We start from the raw sequence: 10179 nt of genomic DNA on the forward strand, positions 1-10179 counted from the left end.
TAGAAATTGTTTTTCATGCTTTTATTTCATCACATTGGGGTTACTGTAATTCATTGTTAACAAAGCTTCCTTGGAACCTCTGCAGGTTAGTCAGAGCACTGCTGAGAGGCTTCTAAGTACTCACATGTCACACCGTTGCTAATCCAGTTGCATTACTTCCCTATTAATTATCATTTTGAAATTCCCCACAAAAAAATAATGAATGTTTAAGTTGCATTTTGTACACAACTGAGTGTCTGTACCATTTAGATGTCTGTTAGGCCTCCAATCAACAGAACATTGCTCAGTGGATGAAGGTGAATTGGTGATTGCTTGAAATTAGGCTAAATTCAAATCTTTACAGAGCTAGAAACAAATACTGTTCAACAAAATTGTGAAGTAATTTGTTTTTAAAGCTACGACTGGCTGAACGGATTTATACCAGAAAATGTCCAAATATCTAGTGATCAGCGAGCATAATTCTGTGATATTTCAGACTGTTTAACATTAATGTATCTACTGTTGCTTGAAGGATCATTCTGATTTTGTTGAAATGACTTGGAAAATAAGTTGGAAAAGAGCATGAACTTCCCTCCAGCGTTTCAAAGAATAATAATCAGTGTGTTTGTTTTCAGGCCTGATTACAAGTAAAGACAGAAATCAGCCACCTGGTACAACCACTTCACTGTATTAGAAATCTCAGTCTAGAGCTACTTGGCGCCTTGACCTCATCACCCTGCATATTCATCACACTGGATAATTAGGACTGCATTCTTGGAAATATGTGATGTTTTGCAAGAACTACAGATTTATGGGTATAGCATCTGAACATCGATATCAGCTTTATTTATGATGGTAAAAATGTTGCAAAATGTACAAGCTTGTAGAATAAAATGTGAGAACGTGTTAAAAAAAACTTTGAAATTGTAATTGAATATTTTCCCTTGTAAAAATGCTTCAGACGCTTGTGTTTAAGTTACTGTAAAATAAGTAAATATCAGTAAATATGCCATTTACTGAAGGTGGTGGAAATGTTGTGGTTATATAAATTGTTTTGGGTAAATGTTAAAAAAAAAAGAATAGGGCATGGAGAGTTTTAAATTCAGTTATTATTATAATAAACATTGACTTTTTTCCAGGGGGGAGAGGGATACATACTATAAGAAAATAAAATAAATTGCATTGGATCAGCCAAATTATTATTTTGTATATCAGTACTGGGCCAGTGCATCCTTATTAAGCACCTCAAAGCACCGGGTGTGGGATTTAAGTGGTTGATTTAGCCTTAAACAGGAATTTCCTCTTGGATACTTCATCCATAAAATAATCATCCAGTTTATATGCTGGTGTGTAACACGTCACAATAAAATGACAATATTTTGATGATGGTTTTATCTGTACTGAGCTTCCTGTCTTGGCAAAGCACACAGAGACAGTGCAGGGAGCAAAGCTGCAGGTTTTAATAACAGTGTTTTGAACAGTTGGGACAACCCGCCTCAGACTCTCGCAGCTGCTTATGAATTGGTCATAAGGATGCTTTCTGTTTGTTACTCTAGATGATCCCTAAGTTGGGACTGCTCCAGCTGCTAAGATTTAAGGAGAAATTAAAGTCAGAAGAGACCAGGTGCATGAGAACAGATGAGAAAAATGATTTGTTGGGGAACAATTCAATCCCTGGACAAAAAAAAAGAAAACTGCCCTTTTAACCTTCAACCAAAGTCCCTACAGAGCGTCTCCAGGGCAGAAAAATGACTGCTTCAGCTGTGAACATCTGCGTAGATTAAAAAAAAAATTAAAAACACTGGGGGGAAAAAAAGCTTTAAAGAGGTCACAAACAGGACAGAGACCAAAGAAGTGACCGTTTACTGACTTGATTCTCCTTGCTACTGCCCGAGTTTTGAATTTTCGAACGACATGTCTTACGTATTCCCAGATCCGTTCTGCAGCTGCTCCTGTGGTTAGGCAAGTGCTTTGGGCTCTGGTTTATGTAATGACTGCAAAGCAACACACATATACAGTACGGCTGACTGAGCTGCTGCATGGCCAACGCTGTGGCAAGCCGAAACAGAATCATTACAAACACTTTCACTTATTAAATTGGCATGCTGCTGAATGCAAGAGTTTATTTCATGGTTCAGTGCAAAGGAGTCAAGAGCAACGCCAGGATTTGAAGGCCAGAAACATGTCCTGATACTAGATTCATAGGAACAGAAGTATTTATCTTTATAGACAGAGAATAGAAAAAATGAAGCACTAGAAGTTTAAGTGGAGCCTTTTGATATGAAAAGGTTGACATGGATGAATTCGTTGTATGGGTGTAAATATAAACACAAGTCAATTATAAGCAAACTCAACACACTTTTGCATTAAACGGCTAAAAAACGGAAGAGTGTAGCAGCAACCACCTGCCAGCGAGTCTGTCTTCCTTAAACGTCCTCACAACACGCTGCTCAAAGGTTTGTGATGATGGGTCTTCTGACACGTCAACAAAGCTGTCAGAGAGAAACTCCTCTGAGCTCTGTGCGACATACATACACTACTAATGCTTATGAATTTAACACTCAAAGGTTTGCTGAGGTCAGAATAAAACAATGTTCATAGAAACCTTAAATCGGACATGAACACTAACAGTCAGAGGTACACTTTTCAAAATGAGGTGATCATACCCTCCAGATACCCAGTGCAAAAATGCAGAACAAGAGCTCCACACAGTGGAGAAAGTAAATCTAGGCACAATTTGCTCACGATTTTGGGAACGTCACAATCTGCTGGAGGACCTTTAGTTAACATTTAACAAAATGGAGCTTTAATATCTTCTTCCTTTTCTTTTCTTTGTCTCAGCTTTGCCCTTCACCTGTGAGCCATTCACGCTGTACTTCAGTGGTCGGTCTGTGAAAAGAAAATACACAAAATACAAGAAGACAAAGAGTAAATGTACAGCGTTTACTGTGAGCTTTTAGCAGCAATGGGAGACTTTTTGCAGTAAAACATGACAAAGTTGCTGCTGTTTTACATAATATAAAACATTTTATTGAGCAGAATGGGGGGGGGATAGCAGAGTGATAGTACACTGACTTTGTCCTATTGCAACATTTATAGCAGATTATAGTGACAGTGTCGGCATGCTTGATAATCTCATTTTGCACCAAAACATTTTTTGTTAACCAAGTCATTTTTTGTTGCTATTATACTCAACATTTGCCAGTAATTATTCGCACAACTACCTGGCAATCCAAAACTGTAAATTATTTAAGTCACTATCGCAGTAAACTAACAAAAGCAGAAAATATTAACATTTTAGAAAACTGAGCAAGATTGCTTTTTTTCATTTTTCCTTTAAAAACTGTGATTAAATCATAAAAATGACTAATTAGTCATGAGATCTATGTCAAGACATCATTTTCAGAATTAATTCTGCTAAAATGAACACAAACCAACCTGGGCAAAGGATTTTTGTCAGCGAAGCTTTCATTTCAAAAAGCTCGGGGTTCTCCTTTGAGTCTTTCGTGGCATGGAAGCTCGTGAAGTGCAGCGCAAGCCACCAGTCTTTTCTTTCAGCCATCTTTTCACAGACAACATTCTCCCAGTCTACTCTGTTAACATTACATAACAGTAAGAAACGATAATAAAGTATGATCTGTTTCAAGCCGAATTAAAAATATAACTTAAAAAAACCCACACATACTGATTTTGAAGCTTTTGGATCACTGCCTTTAAACGGATCCACACTTCCAGGTTGCTCCCCCAGCAATTGAAGTCCAGCATTTCCAGGACAACTCCCAAAGCTTTCTGGGTGTCACTTTGTTTCTCTTAAAGAGCAAAAATCATATATTTTTTTTTAATACATGAGAGAAAGTATGATTTAGAGACACGGCTCTAACCTTGGAGAAATCAAGCAAAGGAATTAACATTACCTATTTAGTACTGTCAAAACAGAACAGCTAGCTGTAAATAACTTTTCTATACATTTACTTTACAGATTTTAATTCTGCTTATCATCAATTTTGCAGCAAGACTGAACTTTATTTGGCCAATGATAGACATTTAAATCCATTTTTACCTGACTGAAGCAGGAGAGAGCTATACTCCAGCATCAACTCATGGCTGGGGACCAATGCATGGAGGACCTACAGCAAAACAAATGGACATTTGAAGCTTTTGAAACTGAACTGGATACAGTGTGTCTTTTCATTTTTGTCCACATAGCTTTAAATCTAATAACAGCCAATTTAAAACCTTATTCAGTGTGAAGTTTAACAGGGATCACTCCAGTTTTCCCTCAATACACAAATACACAAACTATAAAATATTAATCATTAATACCAGTTGAACACCTAGATTCCAATTTAAATTCCATTTTTTGAGACATCTTTAAAGCACTGATTGAAATAGTAATTAGTTACAGTGAGTTTCATATGCAGCTTTACCTTCAACACTTTCATCAGTCTCTTCTCCGAAGCACCTTGTCGCTTTAAATACTGGTATAGGTAGACATGCGCATTGGGATTGGGTGGGAAATTGCTGTCATACGCATAGTCATTCAGGACTTGCAGCGCCTCCTTATGATGCTCATAAAACTCGAGCATCTGCCAAAAAAATAAAACAACAGTCATGTAATCAGTACTAATATTTTCCTTACACTAAACAACAACAAACCTATAAACAGGGCAACATGTGACAAACAGAAAGAGGCTAAAGTACCAATTCCACTCACAGGTGTATTTCAAACACTTTATCTTGTATCCACTTCAGAATACCAACATTTTTCCTCTCAGGTTTGGAGACCTATTGATTGTCTATCCAACCATGTGGTTACGTCAGTGAACAAATCTCACCCTGGTTTCACTGAGTGCGCTGCTGCCAGCTCCTCCGTAATCTTAAACTCTTTTTTATCCCATGTAAAGAGAACTAACTGGGCTATGTCACTGATATCAAAGCTCTGGTCCAGAGCCAAGGAGAAAAAGTCTAAATTGTCTCCTTTGTTTTTCAACTGTAGCTCCAGATTTCCCCACAATGTCCTTGATCCATCTTGTTATGGATGTTATGTTAGCATGTCAGAGTCCACCTAACGTCCACCAGAGAATGCCTTACAGCTTATTTTGTAGGAAAACGCAAAGCTGGTCAACCATGGATGCTGGTAGCATCCATAAGCTCTCGTATTTCACAGTGTGATTAGTAAGTAAGTATGTCTGTGGAGGTTCTCAGTCATCCAGGTCATCGTAGTCTAAGGAGCTTGGAAAGAAAAGCGTCTGGACTTCTTTAAGTTGCTTGAAGATGTTTCACCTCTCATCCGAGAAGCTTCTTCAGTAAGTAAGTAAAAGGTTATTATATAGCACTTTTCACAGACAGATGTCACAAAGTGCTTCACAAGAGAGGTAACAAAAACACAGTCATAAATACATCATGATAGGCTTCAGCGCCCCTGTGATCCTGAATTGGATAAGCAGAAAAAAAAATGGACGGATGAAGGAAACGAAGGAAGGAATGAGTGTTTACCTCAACATATCTCAGTATGAAACAATCCCAGACGCCTGGATTTTTCAAAATCTCCTCAAGATTCACTGACGCTTGCCTGAAGTAGTTTTGCATGGTTTGATTGGAATCAGATTCATAATAATCTGAAAAAGAGAGCACCAAACATCAAAGATGTGAGCCCAGACAGACAGGTTTTCACACACAAACACATTTTTCCCCAACATAATGAATTCGAATTGCTCTGTCAAACACGCAGTTCCCATGTCTGACCTGTAGGTGGCAGTGTGACTTCACACGAGCCTCCTACACGCCTCTTACTGAGAAACCTAAATAATGCATGTTCTGGGCTGTTATGCTGCGTGTTGCCTTACCGCTGCTGGAGCGTGTGGACTTTTTGTCACACCAGATGATATAATCCAGCAGGCCCCTGTACGCCTGGATCAGTTTAATATTCTGAATCTGAGCTGCTGTCTCTTTCCCGTGCCTCCAACTCTCAGCGCTAGCAAGATGCCGCTTTGCATCTTCAATCTGCTGGTGGAGCAGGAGGTGGAAGGAATGTTCCAGAGAAATCTAGAAACACAAAATGACAACACCTCATAAGAAAAAAAAATATGCAGATTCACATGAAAACTGCACTGCGGCCACTTTTATTAGTTGAAGTACCATTAGGTAATGTCTAAATCCCGAATGCTTCATTCGCTCATAGATGGTGTTGTAATCTTCCATTGTTGAGTTGGGATGATGGTGAAAGATCTCAGTGGCAGTTCTCCAAATAAACTGAAATTTCAAAGAGAGCATTAACGTCAAGGATGAAAATGAATGCTGTGTTTAAAGCTGAGTGTTTAAACAAGTCTTCATTAATTCTACATCTTGTACTCCTGCACTTTGACTAAACAACTGTAAAACTATTAAGTTTAGGGCCTTTATGGAAGTAATTCCTCTTTTACAGCCTGGGCGGGCAACCAAATATTTCATTCATGCTGTGGTGTACAACTGTGTGCAATTATGTGGCTTATACGTCCATATGAATGGATATATGACCAAAGGCATTATAAAATCTACCTCCTTAGATGGCTGCGCTGTGAAAAGATTTCTGTCTTCTAAAATTTGGGGGTAGAACACCATATATTCTGCTGCCTCCTCCCATCTGTGGTGCAGCATGGCTTCTCTGATGCGCTCCCGACACATGCTGGTGGTCCGGCGAAACCCATTCTGTTGAGTCTGATCTGAAGATGAAAGGTATGAGTTCCAAACCTCAGACAACATTGGATTTGTGAGGCTGATAGAAACATTTTTGATACCTTTTAAATTTGTTTTAATAAAGAAATAAAACATTTTTATTTCACATTAAAGTGAAGAAATTATTTCTTAATTACCTCTGACAAAACTTTTCTATAATGTAAAATCCAGGACTATGCAGAAGCCAGCAAACACTGTACCATACATTGATCAGTGAGCAATAAGTCTTGCATCTAATATGTCCTCTGCTGTCTAACAGAAAAATTTATTTGTGGAAATTCTGTACAACCCACCTCCATAAATGGGTTTAACCAGAGGGAACTTTGATTTCTTCTCTCCTTTTGAAGAGTTGTCCTCTGAGGAGTCAGAGTCATTCTCTAAATCAATGTGAGGCTCCAGCTCTCTTTCTAAGTCATCCATAATCAGCACAGCAGTTAGACTCAGTCAGGATACTTTAATCGGCTCATCTGCAAGAAGAAATTAGTAACAAATACATAAATGTATTTTTCCTCCTTTTTAAAAGGTACGTATTATTATATAAGACAAAGCAATCAAAAACAGGCACCATTAGTGTCACTGTTTCATGAACACTTATTTAAAGATATGCATGACAACAAATTCCAATTATACCACAGTGCTACTGCACTAAAAATTGTCTATCAAAATGGTAAATGAACTGGCTCTTACACAGCACTACTACTCTATCTGAGCACTCAAAATGCTTTACACAACTTGCCTCATTCACCCATTCACACAAACACTTTTTCTATGGTCTTTCCCTGTAAGTGCTTTCTATCTAAACTTCACAAGCATTCATACTCTGATGGATGCACCGGAGAGCAACTTGGGGTTAGTATTTTGCCCCCACAATGCTAAACCAAACCATATCATGCAAATATTTGGATACTTTGGATTCTCATCCACATACAGAAAGGTATCTGATGGCTCCCAAATTTATTGTGCAACATGACAATTACTCCAAACATGCAGTGCTTAATTAATTTATGTTGTAAAAAAAGAGAAAAAAAATGTTAGAAATTATCAAAAACTTGTTTAAACTAAAAAGTACATTTGTTATTTATTAGTCAAATAACAAACTGAATTCACTTTGTATACCCAAAGTTGAGCTGAGCTATTTTCTTCTGGTTAGGAAGTAAACAGAAGTAGTAAATAACTGTAATTTGACATCTTAATCAGAAAATAAATATCATTTAGGGTGGCTGTGGCATAAACCCTAATAAATTTGTTAAGCAGTGTATATTGCCAGAGTCATTTTTGAAAGAAAAAAAAAAAGCAGTCAATCTGGGCTTGCATACAGACACAAGATCAAATCAGGCAGCTTGAATCCACTATAGAAATGTTTGGAACAACCTACCCAGTAGCTTAAAAACGTTGGGTATGAGAACATAGAAGCATTACTGCTGCTTTAAAGACAAAAACATTCACTTTAGGACTTTACTTGTGTCTGTGTACTACACTTCCTGAGAAGGTAACCAACAAAATAAAAGTATTCAATACTTAGTAGAGGCTGAAATATTTGCACAGTACTGCATTTAAACAGGTGTGCTTGCCAAAAGTTCAGTGATGTGTATTAGAGCAAGACCGCTTCAAAAACTTTCATAATATAATTGGTCACTTTATACTAGAGTTGGCAATGTGCAATTGATAAAACTTTGGACATCTACACATGGGATATACCAGTGTTATTACAGTCATATTAGTCCAGAGCTATTCTTTGCAGCTGTATTTGGTGCTAACTCACTAGCTTTCTTCACAACGGCTTATTTAGAGGCCAGCGAAAAACTACAACTTTAAGTTTTAAGATATCAAGAAATGAACATTTTTCCACAAAAGCAACGAAGAAACGGTCTGTTTTCTTCTGACTTACCCACCAGTTTTAAGTTTGCTCAGACTTTTCTGGAGAAAATTTTTTATCCTCCGCACCGATGTTAACAGCTACCTGCATCAGAGAGCTAACGTCCTATCCAACGAGCATTGCTGTTGTTACTCTTGAAAATTAATATAATGCAACGGATTGCTATGCTGTTGATTACTGTGACTTCCACACATTGTTTTTGACCGCCATGCGTTAGCAGCTAAGGAAGTACAGTAGGAAGCTACGCTGCCATTGGCTGCTGTACCCGGAAAGGGCGGGGCAAATACTTTTCTCCTTCCTCCTCTGAACTGAAGCGAAGAAACCTTAGAAAAATTACTCCTGTTTACAGATATTTCCGCTTTTGTGTTTCTATAAAATGCTGCGTTCAAGAAAAAAAGAGGAAAAACAAGGCTAAGAAACCCCAGACACAAATCGGCATTGTTTACCCTCTCCACTTTACTTTCTCTACGCTTTTATTTATATTAAACATGGGCAGTGTATAAAATACATTATTTTGTAACTTTTTACATAGCTCATGTTATTCACGTTTTTTTTTGTTTATTTTGTTTGTTTGTTTGTTTTTTACCATTACTCCAAAAATATTTAGCTATGAAATACTGAACTTTTTACTCCACACCATTTATTTTAAAGATTTAGTTCCTTATTATCTTTCACTCAGAAGGCTAGCAGCAAGAGTAAAACGGCAGGTTTAGAATATGTTAGTGAGATCTGCTATGATGTATGGTTAGGAGATGTTGGTCCTGACAAAAAGACAGGAGGCAGAGCTGAAGGTTGCAGAGTTGAAGATTTCATTGGGAGACTCTAGACAAAGTTAAGGGGACAAGGTTGAGATGATTTGGACATGTGCAGAGGAGGGGCAGATATGCTGGACAAGTGATGTAGTGAGTGACAAGTGAATGTAGTGAGGGAAGACATGCAAAGGGTGACAGAGGAGGATGCAAGGGACAGGAATAGATGGAGCCAGATGATCTAGGATCACTTATAATATAGGATTATAACTATATTATACGGGGTCTAAATTTTTCTTTTACCTCTTTTCAGAATAGTTACTTAGTAGAAAACAATTATCAGGATCTTGTGTAGTGCCACTTTTCCTCAGCAAAGAGGCTCAGTGGTTAGCGCTACTAAAAACCTGACAGGGCTCTTTTGTGTGGTGTTTACATCTTCTCCCTGTCATTGCACAGGTTTGCTGTTAATCTCATTAATTTCCATCATCGGTTAAATAAATGCTCATAATAAAAATATAATAAGATGCCATTTTTATGAGGGCAGAGGGATTCACATGAGCCTGAAAATCATACCCAGTGTTCTCTCCACTCTATTTATTTATTTCTTTTCAAATAATAGATTTCCAATGGGCGACACCGCCTTTGTTTTTTACCCTCTCTGTGTCAGCCTATTTAAAAGATCTTGGAAACATCCCTGCCACAGGCAAACAATGGAATATATTAAGATAGTAAGATCAGGACAAGTTATCAAGACACCAATATGAAGGAGCAATCAACAGCAGATATATTTGTATATTAAAAAAAACAAAAAAACAAAAAAAAAACTACTACAGAGATATTCAGCATACACAAAGCAATGAT

At 37.6% G+C, this 10179-nt stretch overlaps 1 protein-coding gene across 2 annotated transcripts; it reads right to left on the minus strand.

Annotated features, from left to right (window-relative positions):
* Positions 1-2082: 2082 nt before the first annotated feature.
* On the minus strand, positions 2083-8806 carry taf1a (TATA box binding protein (TBP)-associated factor, RNA polymerase I, A). 2 transcript variants are annotated; one of them, XM_084954141.1, is made up of 11 exons: positions 8586-8806; positions 6987-7160; positions 6517-6680; positions 6118-6231; positions 5826-6024; positions 5476-5597; positions 4407-4565; positions 4040-4106; positions 3665-3788; positions 3418-3572; positions 2083-2868 (listed from the first exon to the last, which is right to left on the minus strand). In XM_084954141.1, the coding sequence occupies exons 2-11, from the start codon at positions 7111-7113 to the stop codon at positions 2786-2788; spliced, it is 1314 nt and encodes a 437-aa protein (XP_084810267.1). In that variant the 5' UTR covers positions 7114-7160; positions 8586-8806; the 3' UTR covers positions 2083-2785. The 2 variants fall into 2 exon arrangements, with proteins under 2 accessions (XP_084810267.1, XP_084810266.1); XM_084954140.1 differs by having other exon boundaries at positions 8582-8806.
* Between the last annotated feature and the right edge of the window lie 1373 nt (positions 8807-10179).

Source organism: Perissodus microlepis, chromosome 15, assembly GCF_051167445.1.
Source record: "Perissodus microlepis isolate ML-2025 ecotype Zambia chromosome 15, ASM5116744v1, whole genome shotgun sequence".
Taxonomy (NCBI): Eukaryota; Metazoa; Chordata; class Actinopteri; order Cichliformes; family Cichlidae; genus Perissodus; species Perissodus microlepis.

Coding starts and splice junctions, on each gene's coding strand:
- taf1a (XM_084954141.1), bottom strand. CDS start 7,113: ATGGATGACTTAGAAAGAGAGCTGGAGCCTCACATTGATTTAGAGAAT. Junction 4,107..4,406: donor GACTGATGAAAGTGTTGAAG/GTAAAGCTGCAT, acceptor GTTTTGCTGTAG/GTCCTCCATGCATTGGTCCC. Junction 2,869..3,417: donor GACAAAAATCCTTTGCCCAG/GTTGGTTTGTGT, acceptor TTCTTTTCACAG/ACCGACCACTGAAGTACAGC.